This window comes from Atractosteus spatula, chromosome 2, assembly GCF_055471065.1.
Source record: "Atractosteus spatula isolate fAtrSpa1 chromosome 2, fAtrSpa1.hap1, whole genome shotgun sequence".
Lineage (NCBI taxonomy): Eukaryota > Metazoa > Chordata > Actinopteri > Semionotiformes > Lepisosteidae > Atractosteus > Atractosteus spatula.
In genome coordinates this window covers 48,552,907-48,571,546 of record NC_142707.1, presented here as the reverse complement: position 1 = coordinate 48,571,546, position 18,640 = coordinate 48,552,907, and the positions used below count along the sequence as shown (strand labels likewise).

The 18,640-nt window shown below is 35.1% G+C and overlaps 1 protein-coding gene across 1 annotated transcript in view; it reads left to right on the top strand.

Annotated features, from left to right (window-relative positions):
* bckdhb (branched chain keto acid dehydrogenase E1 subunit beta) overlaps nucleotides 1–18,640 on the top strand; it is a 117,517-nt gene that overhangs the window by 80,751 nt on the left and 18,126 nt on the right. The window contains exon 9 of the mRNA XM_088934267.1: nucleotides 9,746–9,832. Within this exon, the coding sequence (XP_088790393.1) occupies nucleotides 9,746–9,832 (87 nt within the window). The remainder of the gene's footprint in view (nucleotides 1–9,745; nucleotides 9,833–18,640) is intronic.

The window sequence follows — 18,640 nt, the reverse complement described above, 5'->3', positions numbered from 1 at the left end:
TCTTGGTGCTGCATTTGATACTCTATATCATGACATTCTACTTCCTCAGACAGATAGTTTGTTTGGCATCTCTGATATTGCCCTTTAAATCTTACCTTGCTGAGCACTGACATTTCTCTTATAGGTTTTTCCTTTTGAAGTGGAACTAAACAGTGCACTCTGACTGCATTTTTTATATAAAACTTTCAAGGGCTCAAAAAGTTAGTATTTTAATTGTGATAAGACTGGCATTATGTTTTTAGGTTCCTCCCATGAGTTACTTAAATTTAGTCTGGTAACCTTGTCAATTAACAGTTTAGTGATTCCATCCAGAATGAAGTATTTGGGAGTGATCTTTGAATCTGGCTTTACTGTTGTAAACTGATGCACAGAATATCGTAAAGACTACTGTATGTTTAGCCTTCTAAGCAGTATTGCCAGGCTGCATTCTATACTGGCGATACTGGTAGATGAAAATCTTATTCATGAATTTGTTTTTCATTACTGTAACACCCTATTTGCATGATTCTTTGAAATTACACTACAGTTAAAATGTACTGTAACTTAGGCAGCTAAAATCTCAACTAGGTCTTGCATAAGTGATCATATCACCCGTGTCATGGTGTCTTTGCACTGATTTCCTGTCCTCTACTTACATTTTAAGCTCTACATGGCTTGGTTCCCCATTATGAACTCAATGTTACTGTATCTTCTTATCCACTTCCACATGATGTTTACTCAACTGATTGTGGTTAAGTATGTATTCCTGGTAATTGATGGACATATTGTAATTATGTGTATTTGTACAATGGGGCCTTTTGTTGTTATGGCCAACATCTCTGGAACCCGAAAGAACTCAACAGCTCAGACACATTTATGAGAAGGGCTGTTTTGCAATTGTTTTGTCTTCTGTATGTGCTTTATTATCTTGGCTCTTTAGTTTGTTTGAATGTGAGTAATGTTCTTTTTATATTGTATTGTGCTTTGATATTGCTTTTTAAGGTATTATATGAAAGAAAGATGATAAGTAGTAGTGTAATTTACTGTTTGCTCAAACAGTCATTTGGGAGGATAACTCTTATCCAAAGGCAACAATTGATAGTCTTCCAAAAAAAAGGTATCCAGATGCAAGGTGGGATTATCTGAGCAGCTGGACCTGGAAGTGTCAGTGTAAACCACTAGAGGGCACCTTAATGACACTTCAGACAGAGAAGACAAGGGCATTAGAAGGAGGATGTAAGAGGAATCAGGTGCAGCTGATATTCCTCAAGTTTATCTAGAAATAAGCTTAGCACACAGGAAACGTTGTCTAGTCTCAGGTTAGTTTTAGAATTAGCACACAAGTGGGTTGCTGATACTGCTCATTGTTGGGGTATAATTAGATAAGAGTTACAGTGAAGAGTTAAGCTGCACCATTAAGAGGGACGGAGCCATGTCAGCCAGTGATTGAGGCTGAAGGAGCCCCAGACAGCTTCTTAAGACTGAAGGGGAAACTGGAAAAGCCAGTAGATTATGGACTGTACAGGAGTTGGGAAGGTTATCAAACCAGTGTTGGTCTGGCCTCAGCCTTGGTTCCATGTTTCTCCAGTGTAAAGGGAAAATTTCCAGTTGTCAGTTACACTTGTGTAACTGAAAAGATCCTCTGTTTCTGTGCTATGAAACTATCCTGACACAATGGTGTGGCTTTGTTTACATATTAATTTTACCAGAGCAGATGTTTTGATGTGTTCCGTGTTCCTTCTTGGAACAAGGACAATCATAGAACCTTGATATTAGAACCTATTTCCTCATCCCCTTTTTTAAATCATGATCACTTGGCCAATGGCTACACCATCTTAGCTCTGTTTGTGCCTTTTCCACAGGTTGAAATAATAAGATCTTAAGTGAGGAAACTCCACTTTCTTTGCCTACCTCCAATATTCTTTTACATTTCTCAAGCCATTACCACACACAGTTAAAGGGCCAGACTTGGAAACATTTACTTATATAGGCTGCTTGAAACTTGCTGGTGATTTTCAGTATTACATTAAAATTATGTTTTATCCTAATGGTGGTTTTATTAATAAGATGAACAGGCTAGCACTGATTTAACCAAGCAGTATGGATTTGTCATCTATTTTCTATGAATAACGCCCAATGTCTCAACATTTTGCAGTTGAATCTGTGGTTTATGGCAGAGCTCCATGGTAGCATAAAAAGAAAAGGAATATGAGCACACAGCAACTAATTGACTCTCAAGTCCGTTGAGACCACATGATGTGGTTAGATCAAACCCAAACGGATCTGTTGAATAGTCTTACTAGGAGCGTGATTGGCACAGAAAGGTAAAGTAAATGTTGAAAAATGAAGTAATCCCTTCTATGAGGAACAGAAATGTTTGTGTTTTTGCTTTAGGGTTATTTTGCTCCCTCTGGTCCTGGTGTCCTAGTTAGACCAGAGGAACAGGCATAGTATAAAGTTTATCTACGTGTCTTAGCCAAAACCTGTTGCCTTCTATCATGAAACTCAAGTTTGATCGTTGGTTGTACAATTGGATAAAATTACAAATGCCCAAGACAAATTATATGATTAGCTTAAAAAATTAGCTTGAAGAAACTGTATTCTTGATTGGTTAGCACAGTCCTCTAGTAGAACATGTATGGTATGATCTGAAGTGCAGGTCTAGCAGCCTGAATGTGCTGGAAAGGTAATGCATGAAGGAGTGGTCAAATACACGTCATGATTTTAAAACCTATTAAACGTTTACAGTAAATATCTATCTACTTAAGGTTATAATAGCCAAAGTAGGGTTCCCAAAATACCGATGATCAGGAAATGAATTTCATCATATATCATCATACATTTCATGATACAGGTATAGATATATAATTTGGAGTATAGTACTGTATATCTTTGACAGGTGCATGCAATATTGAAAATTGGACAAATCTTTAGTTTTTCAATGCTTAATCTACATTTAGTTACAGTTCCTTGGAGGCTTCAATAAATCTGAAGCCTATTGAATTTACATAATTGTGCTAAAGTATATATTTTTAGATATATAAAATATCCATCTTTATTTGAAAAATAACCTTCCTGTGTTTCCCCAGAGGTCAAGTACTTAATCTCTTATGTACTTACAGTATGTCTTTATGTCAAAGTACATCTTATAGTATCAGTAATACAAAGGCTAATTACTCCAAAAATAAAATTCTTTCAACAAAAGATTGATTATTCTTTGCACTCTGACCTGTGTAACCACAGTGTACTGCATGTTGCCAAGACAGTGCATTGCTAAGGCTGTCTTTTTTTCCTTTTTAACCCATTTGTGATTCATTTAAGAAGATTTTCTTGTTTAGTGAGACTGGAATGATTGTAAGCTGAAAATATTAAATAAGATTTGATTCTAAGGTATTTAAAACATAAAAGCTTTAACTTTTACTGCTAAAGCATCGTTACAGTAGGTTTTATCTGCTGTCTTTAAGATAGTTGTCTTTTCTCTGTTGACAGGTCCCAGAAGACGTAGGGTTAAATGCTATATACCACAATTAGAATGAACCACCTAATTACTGTCAATCTCTTTCTCTAAAAATGAAAAATGTTGGATTCTATGGAAGTGAATTTTTTAAAAGAATGTCCTTAACATTCAACTACATATTACAATTTCTTAAGCTGTTATTTAGTTTTAACCAAGTTGGAATGCAGATGAGCTGAAAAGAAAGCTGTAATAACAGGTTGGTGATATCATTCAGACACTTGTATTGTCCTATATATAAATCAAAAAAGGTTATGGAGGATGCAGTGAGTGATGGAGATTGGTGAAAAAATGCATTAAACTAACTGAGACAACAGAGATAGTTTTCAGATCCAAGGTTTTTTTTTTCTTGTTGACCTAAGTCAAAAATGTCTGCTAAACTTTTGTATATAGTTTTGTCTGAGAAGCTGCGTTAATTCTAATTGGAAATGGTTTCCCTATCCCTAATTCTCCTGGAACTGATTCACTTGAAATTTGTTAATTGCATGCAAAACAAACAAAAAATAAGTTGGAGAGTTCTCTTACTCTCTGCAGTAAACAAAAAAAGAAAAATGTCAAATAAATGTGAAACAGCATTCATATTGTCCATCATGTTTAGCTTCTTGTGAACCTTAAGTGAACTGTAAGAGCCCATTGTGCACAGTGATTTGGAGATTGTAATATACTGAAGCATTGGCTTCAGTAATGGCTCATTATTGCATTAAACAGTATGCATCTGGGACAGGAGTTTTCTATGGCAATTGTGCTTATTTATTGTCATTGTAATATGAAATTGATTTCAGCACTTGATAATCTCATTGACTTCTTTAAAACTGAAAGTGTTTTACAAATCATTGATGAATAGACTTCACAGTGAAAATCACAGCAGAATATAGGTATATAATCATGCTAATCTGCCCATGGCAGGGCAGACACACACACTCAACACCATGGCCAATTTTCTCGGAAACCAGTTGACCTTCCAGTATTTGTTTAAGAGAGGAATCTCACACGATCATGGGGAGAACATACAGACTCCCCACAAAAAGCACCCCAGGGCCAGAATTGAACCCAGGGCAGTGCTAACCGCTGTGCCCTCATGCCTCCCTATACCAATATCATCTTCTTGATTTCAGAAACTTGGTGTCAAATAGAGGCAGCAGTAAGATGAGAGTTTTGTAGACCTTTTGGGATTTGAAATGATATAACTGGGTACTAGAAGGCTATCGAAGTTAGATTTCTGAATTCTTTATTAGTGACGTTTAAGTAATGTGATTCCCAATGATCTTTCTGAACCCCTATTGTTGCTTCTAAACTGAATTTTACAATTAAAAATGGGGTTCACCCAAGAGGACATGAAGTATATCCTTCACATGTCAAATTATTCGTTATCTTTTAAACTGGAAAACTAAAGCAGAAAAAATACACAAAAGTTATTTTTTAACCAATATACAGTACTACTAGTCAGAGGTACCAAATTTTAGTACACTTAAAATAGTATTTTTATTTATAGAACTGGCATTTCGTGTCAAATAATCATTTCTAATTTAACCACTTCTGGTATTAAAATAACACTTAAATTGAACTTTGCGGAATGGTTACATTGTCTTTTGGAATTACGGTCTTGTACTAATTTAAAAACTGCAATAGGGATTTCAGCTACAAATTCGTGTTAAATGTCTCAGAACGGTCCACCGTTCAGGATTATGATTTGGTATATTATTTAGTATATTATTTTTTAAAAAAGGTATTAAATTAGTCAACTTTGAAATACCATTTCATTTTAATTAATTATATAAAATATGTATTGCCTTGCACCATTCCATCCGCATCACAGGCATTATTTCCATTATTTCTAAATCTGTTTTTAGTTTACTGAAAAAGATTTCAACATCAGTTATATTGCTTCATGGTATGCACAGTATGCACAATACTCAAAGAATCTGTGCCAAAGAAATTCCAATTTTCTGCATTCATTCATTCAGAAATATGGGCTCACAAGCCTTTTTATGTCATTTCTGTTTTTTTCTTTGCATGTTTCATAGTTTGGAATTCCCTTTTCTTTTGTTTTGTCTGACATGATGTAATTTAGTGTTTTATTTAAAGCGTAGTCATGGGCTGTCGTCTTCTTTATTAAGAACAGTACATCACCGCCAGGCCTGAGAGATTTACTTCAGATGAAGAGAATGCTAAAACCTTAGAAGCCAAGTAAGGCATGAGCTCTACCACATGTTGGTTTATAACATAGATAATACCTGTTGTAAGGATATCTGTTGTAAATGCTGCTTTAGTACTTTATGAACCCAGTACATCCGAGTCTTTTGTATAGAAAAATCATATATGAAGTCTCTCACTGATCTTTTAACATCAAAAGAATGAAAAAGAAGCCAAGTTAGCAAGTAAATATTTTATTTTATTTTAACTCATAGTTAACCTTAAAATGCGTGTGATTTGTAGTACACTTAATGAACTACAAAGTGTTGATTTGTAGTTGATAAACCAGTATGACATTTTCCCTCTGACCTAGACTTTCCAAACTAACATCTCCTTATGGTGTCTGGAGACTTGTGGCTGTCCTTCAGATGAAACAATAAACCATGGTCCTGACTACTTGGCCAGTAATGTTCTCGTAATACTGTAGGAGTGATAAACCTGGTGTCCAGGTGAAATTCCATTCTGGGTTTACACATTCTATCCCATCTTCACCTCCCCCTAGTGAAACCATTTCTCACTTTTCCACCCTTATCACCTGGCAGTTAGTATCTGGAAGTATCCCACTTGAAAGTCTGTCATGGGCAAGATCTACAGTACATACAGTATATTGTGTATAATATGTTTAGTACATAGCCAAAAAAGCAAAAATGAAGCTCTGTAAGGACTGCATTCTGTATAACCTCTTTTAATATTCCCCAGCTAGCCCACGTTTTCAGTTTTTGTCCACTAATGAAACCACCTAACAGAAAAAATGACATTTATGAAGAAGCCGAGTTGTAAATGAATGACTTCAGTAAGCTTTCTTTGCCAAAATTTGCAAAAGAATGACTTGTTGTGAATACATTTATTTTCCTTGTAATCAATAGCTGAGAGATTATTAGATAAGCAGTCATCTTTTATACGGCTGGAGGTTGAGATGTTTGATGTGCAGTTTCGGCCACTGCTATAGCATATTTAGGGCTACAGCTAAGATGCAAATTCAGATATTCTTTTAAAACTGCTTTGATTACATGCTGATTACATGCTTTGATTACATGCTTTGCTTCATTAGTTTAAGTCATGCATTTACCTGAGATTGGCACATATATAACATACCTGTTCACCTCTTTGTTTTTGCATTGATACATTATTTACTCTAACTCGTTTTTACAGTATCTGTTCTACGAACCTTTTCTCATATTCTTTGTATTTGTTTTTTCATAATTGTTCCTTATGTTAATAGGAATGCGATCATGAATCCTTTGCGTTCTGTAAGGACAACATTCTAAAACGTGTTGTCCAAACATATGTTTAGTAGCATTTCATGCAAAACCTATTTATGTTTTTTAACGCTAAGCATGACTTCAGTGTAGGAAATGTTAAGTTATTGAAAGCTAAGTTGTTAAACGTGAGAGTTAACTAACTTCCTGTGTAGCTTTTTAAACACTAATCGACACAGCCAAAGAATGATTTTAGACCATGTCTGTCTCAAATACTATGAATTTCCGTTGCACATTTAAAACGAAAGCCTTTTTTTCCCCCGTTTTTAATCTGTAGTTTAGAAGGAGGTTATCCGAATTACAGGTTATACATTTTAATCCCTTTATAAAAATGCAAATGTTTGCAAGTTATGGAATCATATAGTGAGAGTCTACTATGCAATTTATTTCTGAAGAAGCTCATTTGGCTTTCTTCTTATGTCCATAAAAACTGCTGATTTCAGCATGACTGCAAACAATGCACCCAACAAGCAGTCGACTCCCAGCTGAAGTCTGGTCTCATACTTCAGGCAGTGGTTTAACACGGGTGGAGTCTCTTCATACAGAAATGTAGGGTTACAGTAAATCCAAAGGGAAATGGTTGTATTCCTTAATTACCATGTGTATCTAAATTTCAGACGCACAGTCACAACAATACTTCCTCTCTGGACACACTTCTAAGTCATTTGCTACCATATTTGCTTTGTGTGTGTGTGTATTTTTTTAAGGAACAAATGAAATAGCCCAATGTGACACCTGAAAATATTGCAGTGTTTTCACTAAATATAATTTTGGGGGAGCTTTGGAGATGTAGCCAGCACTGATAGATTTTATTGCTCTTCATTTCATTGCCTGATCTTCAGATAAATAAGAAACTACTGTGGCTTGACCCATACAGTACATCCGGTTCGAATGTTTAGGTGGTCGTACCAACTTCATTAACTGTTTGGAGTTTTAAAGCAGAGTGATTACCATGTGGTGTGTCTCAAAAGTGAACATGTTGGGAGGAAGATGACATTTTTCCATTTATTTAGGAAGATTAAAAAGAAATGGAACTAATCCGCACTTTAATGTCATTGCCAAGCAAATATCAGTCAACGTCATTGTTTAGTGTTATATTTGACCTTTTGCTCCGTAAGATAATACTGAAATGAATTATCATGCCCTTGCGCTTTAATGCAGTACAAATGCCATGCCTTACATGCAACACGTGTCTTATGTCAGTTCTGTGCAACCTTCTTGCAGGTTGAAAACATTTTTTTTGTCACAGGGTGCTTGTGCTATTAGTGTTCTTAAAAAATGGCCTTACCTAACAGTAAACCTTGCTGTGCTACAACAAATGGCAGTATAATATCTCTACCTCTCTAACATCAGTGTAGCCCACTGTATATAATCAAGATTGGAAGAAAACTATTCTCTGAGAGACAACTGAAGTTAAGTGTTAATTGGATCTATGGGGAAAACAATATTCCACTGTTTGAAGTACATCTTGATCAACCAACTAGGTATTCCGAATTAAAACTGATAATGTAATAACTAGAATATTCTCTGTACATGGTATTTCTTTTAAAATACAGATACTTTGTCAGGTATGGGTGTTAGGATTTTTAAAAAAATAAACAGCTGGAGTTTTGTGTAGATGTGTTTTTGGTCAGACTATAAAAATACACATTCGTTTAATTCAATTTTCGAGCTTACAACTTTATAAATACTTTTAAACTTATTGTATGTGGTTATTAACAACTAAAGTACTGAACATGTGTGGTTCGATGGGAATACTCAAAACAACATTTTTGAAAGTGCTAGTGTTTAGAGTAGCATTGCAGAATGAAATGATATTTGATAAAGTGTTTCTAATCCATGTTTTGTCAAATATTCTTGATCACTGCTTTTATTTATTCTTATATCGGAATGTACTCATTCATTCATTTAATTTTCATTAATGATTCATTAAATGAAATTCATTTAATTTAAGGTAAAAATGGTCTCAGGGCCACATACTGTAGCATATATTTTCTTTGTCAAGGTCTTAACAGACTATTTTTTCATATGCCATAACAAGCCAAAATACTCTTACTCGTGCTTCATGATGTTCAGGTAAAGATCTTTACTACAGGTTTATTGTCTAACAGTGACACTTCATGTTACTTTGTTATCTTAAAGATCCGTGCCTCTGGGGGTTCCCTTATCAATCTTTAAATGACCCAACAACTAGAAAGACCGGCCCCAGGGGCACAGAATAAGATGACAGAAGTTCTTAAAGCAGAACAAAACATGCCTCTTCTTGATGACTGTTATCTTTCTCATGATCTTCAGTTGCATATCTAGGTGTTCAGTGTCAGATGTTAATGTGCTTCACCTGTATGATTTTTTTTACCTACTCTTCAGCTAAAACCAGAATAGAATTCACTGATGCAAAGAATGGCATTTTAATAAGTGTGTAGCCTGCTACATTGTTGATTAGGTTGATATATACATTCTCCCACCCTAAAATTCAAAGAGTTCTTATCTTTGTGATTTCCATAATCATTTTGTGTATTTTGTATTGTATATCTCCCTTCATGCATAAAATGTGGCATAATGTACAAACGTAAAACCTCACGGTGCCACATGTTAAGCCAGTTAATCAGTACTGATGATTAGGTTTTCCGAAGTGTGCATAGCCATATCGGATAAACATTGTATACTGTGTATATTTAGCTGTTACTTTCTTCTGCAAACTTCTAAAAATTGTTTTCCAATCAGATTTATTTCCAAACACCATTCCAGTGTTTCTCGATCAGGAAATAAATTCTCATGTTTATTTTGCTTTTTGTTCCAGTCTGTAGCGAAGACTGGGAGACTCCTTATCAGCCATGAAGCTCCAGTAACAGGAGGATTTGCTGCTGAGATTAGTTCCACTGTACAGGTAAGGTGCCGTGTCCAATAAGTGAACACCATTACACTGATAACATGATTGGGTGAAATACCGTGAAAGATTTCATTTTAGCCTTAATAATCTGGAACTTTTTTGTTTCTTTATTAATGAAGTGCACTTTACAGTGCACCAGCTGGCAGATTTGAACAGCGCTTAGCATTCAGTTTGGAGTACAACTGGTATGCCATGTCCACTGGATCCTATACATTCCGTGATTTCAGAACCCTGGGTTTTCCTTTTAAGTGTGCCAGCAAACTGATGACTAGCCTGTCTGTGTTGCATCTTTGACCCACAAGGGTTGCAATTAAAAGCTTAATTGGCCTTTCTGGGAAGATATCATGCTGTGATTGTGTGCATGCTGTGGAGTCTGCAACCTTTTCACCTTTTCAAAGGAATATAGGGAGGCTTCAAAGCACTTAAACCCTTTGTGGGGCTATCAATTTAATACTTTTAAGGGTATTAAAACCCTCTCTGCCTTCTTTCCTTGAAAGTCTTCTAAGCATTGTTGTTAACTATATTAGAAGTATGCTAAATGTCTTGATTTGGGGATTTTATAAATACGTATCCCTCTCCAGGATTTCATTGTTATCACTGAGGCATATTCCCAGCCCAAAGTCAGGTAGTGCCTCCCCCACCCACTGATGAATTCTGTTATACCAAAAGGCTAGTCTGCTGTTGAGGGAGAAGTCGACACTAATGGCCGCCTTAGGGGGTTGTGTGACCTTAAGAGGACTATGCCTCAAATGAGCCATGTTACATAGGTGAATTAGAGTATTTGCTGAGTTTTTGCAGTGATTTTATTTAAAGCAGTAATAATTTATTTAAAAACATAATCATAAGAAAGTGAGGAGATAAAAGACAAATGGTAGGAATTGTTGCATTGCATTACCTCAGCATTCTCTTCAAAGATTTTGATATGTAAATGGCATCGACTATTGAGTGTTAAAATAATGTTTCAAAGAATTGCCTCACATATGTATCTAAATAAATTACAAAACCTCTCTTTCTCAACCTGCTAATAAGTTACGATGAGCTAAAATACCTGTCCTCACCCTTGAATACTTATTTTTATTACATTTGCATCATCTTTAAATGCTTAAAGTAATAGAGTTTTCAGACAGAAGTGGTGAAACTGTCCAGCTTGCTTTTGGTGATAAGAAATGTTTCATGTTTGCAGTCAGAACTGTCATTGCATTAAAGAGATGGACGATATGGCCATTCAGAAGAATGCTCAAGTTTCCAAATTTGCTCTTTTCAGTACTTTATTCCTGCAGATTTTGTTACATTTTTTTCTAATTTTCTGCTGATGAGCTCACACTGCATGTCAGTGAAGATAATGCGTTGATTCTTTTACCTAGTTTTGCCCTCAGTACAACTAGATGATTGTTGTAGATGCTTGTTGTGATGGACCTTAGGGTGAATGCAGTGCAGCTGGGGAAGCTGTTATTAAAAATATGTCCTCACTTGCTGCCTTCTTATCTTTTTTGCATATATGTTCTTGCATTTCTCTCCAGTCCCTGAGGTAGATATCACTTCTGTGTTTGATCCTCTTGCTTTTTAGTTTAACCTTTTCTGTTAACAAAATTTCTCAAAAACTGCTTCATTTAATTGGAATTAAAAAGTATTTTTGAAAGAATAGATTAAATGTGATATGAAAAGGCATAACATTTCCAATTTCAAGAGCATAAGTGATGTTAGTGACAACTGTGCTGCAGAAGGGAGATCAACTAAGACAAGAAGTGAGAGGTAGGGGTTCAATTTAGTGGCTCAAGAAGTATTTTTACATCTCAGAACAGATGTTCATCTTGCATTTACTGTATTCTGTTTTGATTCTGCTCAATAAATATAAGCATCACAGATGCAGAGTAAATTCAATTGTAAATTTAAATTGTTCCAGTAATTTGCATAAGGGGTCTCCTGTGATGCAGCCACTTAAGATGAATTTAGGCCGGTGACCTTAAAACAAGTTCACCTTCCTAAGAGGGTGGTTGTCTTAATGTGTTTATCTACAGATCCAGCCAATCAGAATGCATGCCGGATACTGGAGCACCTTGTGGTGCGTGCAACATAACACACCCCATTTTTTTAAATGAGTTTTTGGACTGCATTACTTAGTAAAACCACCAGGTGGAGCAGTGAATGCTTAATCTGGCATGTAGAAGTATTTGGGCTGTGGCCAGAAAACGCCTGGATTCAAATCCTGGTCAATGCTGAGGGTCAATCTTTTTCCAATTATAGAATTTAACTTGGATAATATTGAGACTTTTATTAATTTTAAACTGTGTATTACAGCATATAAAATATGAAATTAATATTGATTTAATTTACAAAAACAAAATTGCTTAGTTTGATATATAAAAATGTTTTTTATTATACTGCGGCTTGTTGTGAACGTAATTTGCTTCTTTCAGGTTTACTTCTGCATTTAGAATTAAGAATTTGCCTTAATGCAAATTTCAGCAATCAGTACATTTTGATTGTAAAAATGTTTCACATACTGTATTGTAGTGGCTTTAAAAAATGCAGTATCATACTGTATACACAGTATAGTTATACAGTATAGATCACACTTAAACTACAGTTCATTGACCTGTCTACACTACTGTTTCAGTATACTGTATCTGTGGATATGACTTCATGTGATACGGTTGTGTGGCGTGTCATGAGACAAGAAAGCACTGCTTAAAAAATCCTGATTGGGAGAGAAAAGTCCTGCGTATGATTTTTTTCTCATTGCAGTATATAGCCTTACAATGTGATTTAACGATATGTAATACAATCTATTCCACAAATAAAAATGTGTGTTCAATTTATTGTAACCCCAAAAACCACATCACACAGCACACGTGTAATATTCGCAATATTCGTCAATAAACAGTAGAACTGGAATTATATCCTCCATTTATCAAGTTACAACAGACACAAATCTTAGGGGGGTTGCGTCTCCTTGACATCTGATACTCCTCAGTACACTCAAGTGATCGTGAATGTCAAGTAAATATACTGCGATACATAAAATGAATAAAAACGTCTATGTAAACGTCATAATATTTACAGTTGACTATGTCATTTTATTTACAATTGGTTTCATTTTCTATTGCACTTTAAAGTTGCACCACAAAGAAATAAAAATGGTTGTAAAAAGCTTTCACAGACACGAACTGAGCATTCAAGTAGGTAGCGATGTCAGCATGTGTAGGCCGGGAAGGAACAAGTAAAGAAGTATTCCATGCTGAAAAGAGAAGAAAAGAGGCACGTTTCGGCTGTGGAGCCACCTTCAGGTGTGAAGAACGGAGAGTGCCAATTCAAATGCAGCCTAAACCTTCCGCCACACATCCTCCCTCCACTGCGATTAAGCAACACATAAAGAAAGCACTGAAGGCACTCCGAGGGATAATGTGCAAACTTGCGTTTTGGCTGCGATTAAACGCAGATCTTTTCATAAGCTTCAGTGCATGTTTCAGTGGTCTTTTTAATATTACTTGTTATTCTAGATTGAAATTATAATATATACACGGTCAGGTGTTTTGCATGCATACAGTAACTTTTGAATTGTACTGTGATTCTCGCATTGTGAACTCGCTTACACCTGGGATCCACACCTTTATTCAATATAAGGTTTCTAAACATGGAAACGGGTGCTAGATGTTGTTTATATAAAAGTTGTGAAAATTTTCACAAAACGTGATCTTTAAAATGCCTGTGGTTTGAAGGCTCTGAAGCATCGTGTCTCAAAAATAGGCGATAGGTTTCAATAAGAAAGCAAGGTTATGAAAACAGTGACAAATGACCCTAAACAAAATACAAGCAGTTTGATTTTTTTTATTAATAAATTAACATTGTTAATAATGATCACATACGTTATTATAGTTTCAGTGGTCTTTTTAATACCACTTTGTTATTCTCGATTATAATTACAGTATAATATATACTATACAATTTTGTTTTAAGGATTGTTTTGAATTTCCCCATTCGGATGCAGTATTTGGAATTGATTTGAATTAAATCGGTTGAATTGGTTTTTACTCCCACTGTTGACAGTATTCACATTTGCTCATTCATATTTTTGATTTATTGATATAATTTAACATTGAACACATTGTGATATACAAAAATAATAAAATGTCAATATAGTGTACATAATATTTGCTTTTTTTGTCTGTAGTTGTTATAAGAAAAGCTTGTTCCTTGACCAGGAATCGAACATTGACCTCCAGGTTGATAGGCAAGCATCAAATCCATTGTACCAAAGCACCGCTTAGAAACAGACAGACAGAAACAGACAGATTAAAATGTTTCCAAAGTAATCACAAGTGAATGACTCAAAGAAATTGATGCAGATGTTTACAAAGAGAGTGTAATGCGGTAATACTTTGAACCATATTTATTTCTTTAGATAAGCAATTCCATATTAAATTCCCTATTAAGTGGATTCTAAAAAGTACACATTTTTTTACTGCGATAACGACAGCAAGTATTCATAGAAAAGGTTAAAACATTATAACTTTGTATAAAGTATGTCAACTTAATATAGTTAGAACGAGCATGTCAAGACTTATGAAGAAAGTAGAATACTGTTGTGTATTTTATTAATTTTAGCTACCACTACCAGCAATATACGGTATGTGTAATATATTTATTTTCCTAAATCAATATCGTTTATGATGTTCAGAGACGTTATGATCCTATTATTTTTGTTCTCAGCTACCAAAATGTCCCTTTAGTTGTAAAATTTCACTGATTTAAACATGCACAATAGAGAGATTAAATGAAGTTATTGTTTCACTAACATCTAATGCACCACAAGTGCCACCTGTCGATCATCTTTGGACAGCCAAAGATGCTGTAAAGTGTAGGCCTTGAAACGCATTACAGGGTTTTGACGCACATTCTGAATGGCTGTATCTGTAGCATACCAGCTTTGGTCAGTTCTCTGAAAACTGTCAGATTTCTTACAATCCCATGCTATCAAATACCCCCTTCTGAACAAAAAGACACCTAGAGTTCTCACTCAAAATGATTTCAATATAAAAGAGAGATATGTGTGAGAGAGATATAGTGTGTGATTTTTATCAATTCAGCAAAAAAAAGACACTGATGGGTTCGTATTTTTGTTGAAAGCTCTGCAGGCTTCAGTTTTCTGACAGTGAATTTCACATCAATGTGACTCCTTTCAACAAAAAGCTTTTTCATACTTTGTCCAATGCAGTTACTTCTTTAAATACAATAAAAAATATTCATGAATATAAAAAATTGCACTGTTACTACTGGTATTCCATCTACCACAACTGTGCAGAGAAAAATAAAACTTCTACTGGACATTGTGTGCTGGTGAGAAACATACCAATTGTCAACATGCAAAAATGTTTATTGGTGACTTACTTGCAAGAAACCATGTATGTGTGTGTTCTGTAATAAAAGAAACATGGTACAGTTGATCTGTACAGGGTACCCCACAGACATTACAGAAACTGCATGGTTTAATTACAAGTTGAAAAAAATGTTTACTTTTACTCATTTATTGTTGTTGTGGTGAAGCTGGATTTTAAACTTTAATTTTCCAGCGTTCAAGTTTGTCAGCATTTTTTAAAGTTGTTTAAATCTGAACCAGGGATAATGAAGACCAGAGCTGAACTTTTAATGCTTTTCTGCAAAACTTGTTCTTGAACATACTGAAGATTTTACATGCAATTATCATAGCTATTATCATATCTTGGTCCATATATTAAAGTTGTACTCAATTGATAAAAATGAACTAAGCTGCTGTTTTTCTGGATCAATCAGGTTTCAGTCTGCAGTTACAATTTTTGCAGTGTTAATGAAAGTATTTTTTATGTCACTTTCAAGCCTAATGTCATGAATTTTATTTGTGTCTCCATAATGTCCCCCCTCAGAAACACACGTGATTGAAATAATGTTAGTTGACTAAGGTCATGTTAACAATGGCTTAGAGTTACTCGTAATAATTATAAATAGTTGTAGTGCAGCAAAGGTTGTGTCGTTTGGTCAACACAGAAGAGTCTTAACTAGAAGACCACAGGAGCTACAGGTACTCATTGATTTGTATGTGTGATACTGAAATCCAATCCAACTACTTCACATTAGTAGAGTAAAAAGGCAGAGTCTACAGGCTAGCAGTTTGGTTTATTATTATTTCTAAATTATTTATCCATGGAGGAAACTAGCTCTTTACCCCCAACCACATATGAAAACTCTATAAAGAATTTCACAGAAAGCAAGTATTTCTGTCTTTGTCTGGGCTTGATTAGTGCTTTAAAAGGTCATAATACTGAAGTTTAAAAGATGGTAGATAAAGTAGATGCTAGTTTGTGTGTGGTCCTTAAGAGTCTTGGGCATGGATATTGCCTCCAGTATTAATTCCTAAATTTATTAGTTTCATCTCCATCTTTATTTTCCTTTGCCCTTCAAGGTAACAGCTGATGTCATAACTATTCCAATTAAATATATTTTAAAAAAGGCTTCTGAAAGCTTATTGCCCGAATCCATACAAGAAGAAGAAATTCCTTTCATGTAAAAATAAAGACACTGATACAGTATTGAAGAGCTATTCATAAGCTTCTTCATATCAATTTTCTGTAATTCTTCACGTCATTGTTTGCATTCTAATTAATCTTCAGACTTAGGTTTCCATGTACTTGTATGATATCAGCTAGCATGGATCTGTCGTTGGTGCAGAGATTGAGGCTGTCTGATATCCCGTGCTTTGCTACATTCTGGACCATAAACACCTACCCCAATGGTCTGGATCTTTGCATCAAGATGGGGAGAAGAGTATTTCTGTAGCATTTCAGTATTTCTGTTGCAGCTGCACATGAAATCAGTCACACAAAAGCCTTGGAGAAACACACCTGCACATCAACTCCAACTCCATGTGATAAATAATGAAAAGAAAAATCTTCCATGCTGAAAAGAGACAAAAAACACAACATGTGACCCCCCGAAGAAGGCTCCACGGCCGAAACATTGTGTTTTCTTTCTTCTCTTTTCAGCATGGAATAAACCTATTACTTGTTCCTTTGCAGCCTACTCATGCTGACGCAGCTACCCACCTAAACTACTAGATCATATAATTACACTGATTTCCAATTTGTATTACCCTCCTCCAGTGACTTTATGCATGTAATGTTAGTTAGACTTTGATCTAAAGCATGCAGAAAAGCATGCAAAATTTTCTTGTCCACTGAGTAAACTTGTAGCACATGTGATGTGTCCATCTGCAGAAGAAGATTAAATTTACACTACAGACTTGCAGGAGCATCCCACTATTAATACAGTATACTGTAGATTCCTAAATTAATTCTCAGGATCCTTGGTTGTCAAACACTCCAAAAAGAACAGCTAGCATACATGACTTTTTGTCTTTTACATTGTGTAAAAATACTGACTTTTATCAGCAAAATTAAGCACCTTGTGGCACATCTTTCCGAAATGCCCTGCTTTCATCAGCGGTGTTCCCCAGCCACATTGATAGAGCTGATACCCTGGCTTTTTTCGAGAACCACAATGAAATGAAAAAAGGTCTTCAGATCTACAAGCAACCAAACATGTTAAATGGACCAAATGACCCCTCATGTATGTAATTTTTCTCATTTTCCCATTATATTCCAGACCACTTTGCTTTATCTACATGCTGATACTTCACAGCGGGATGTGTAAGCAGACATTATGGAGAAGAACTCCAGGCTAAATAACTTTCCATTTGCTAAAGAGTCAGCTGTGCCCCCTTCTTAGTCTGTACACTTGTGTACTTTTGATTTTGTTTGCAAATAGTGAAGGCTTTCAGGCTTCATGCCACAGTCATCATAGAAAAGGGAGCAATTAGAATGTATTCTCCGCTGAAGGCTCAATGTCCACCCCCACAGGGGAGGATGACGGTGTGCAATATCATATATAATAAATAGCAACTGAATCAGAAATATTTCTAATGAAGACATTATTTTCTCCATCTTTCACCACCTCCAGATGAAAGTTCCACTTGCAACTTAAGATGAAAGGAATGTGAAGTTTAATTAGTTTGCTCTGTACAGTTAGCTGCTCAGAAATGATTTCTTATCTTGGTTTTTAATGTCATGTTTATATTTTTAACTGTAAATTTCTGTCATTGTAAACAAGCAAAACATTTTTTCAACATAAAGTTTATTTAAATTGTATATTATACTATATATAAGCATCAAAGTCATACTGTAAGTCTAGAATGTATTTCTATGTATTATACTATTTTAAGGTATTAAATAAAAAATAAAAAATAACCCTATTATTAATATTTGATCTTTCCTATCAGGTAATCAAAAGTTAAGAGTATATGATTCCACTAAAATGTGCTGTAAATATGCACCAGTGGTTTTTATGTAAAATGAGTAGTCAGATATTATTATTCAATGAAATACAAGAAGACAAATCAAGAGGCAGACTTAACCACAGCTTCTCGCAGTCAGTGTTCAACTTCAGATGTGTGTTAACTGGCTAGTTTTATTTATTTTCCTCCACAAGTCATGGTTTCTAATGTTCTGAGACATTTGGTTTATGGTATCTGTGTCTGTACAATATGTTAAAATATTCAAAATCTCAGGCTTTGCAAAACAGCTGGGAAGCTGGAATCAAAAAGTGTTGTGAGATTGGCTGCCCTCAATACAGCAGGATCTATACTGTTGTGAATTGACAGGGAAAACATGTTATCTGCAAGCTTCGGATAATTCGATTCTGGCAGGCCCTTGAGGTGGCTAGTGTTAGATGGTGCACCATTATTTAAAGCTAAAGTGTCTTTTTTTGTATCAGTGA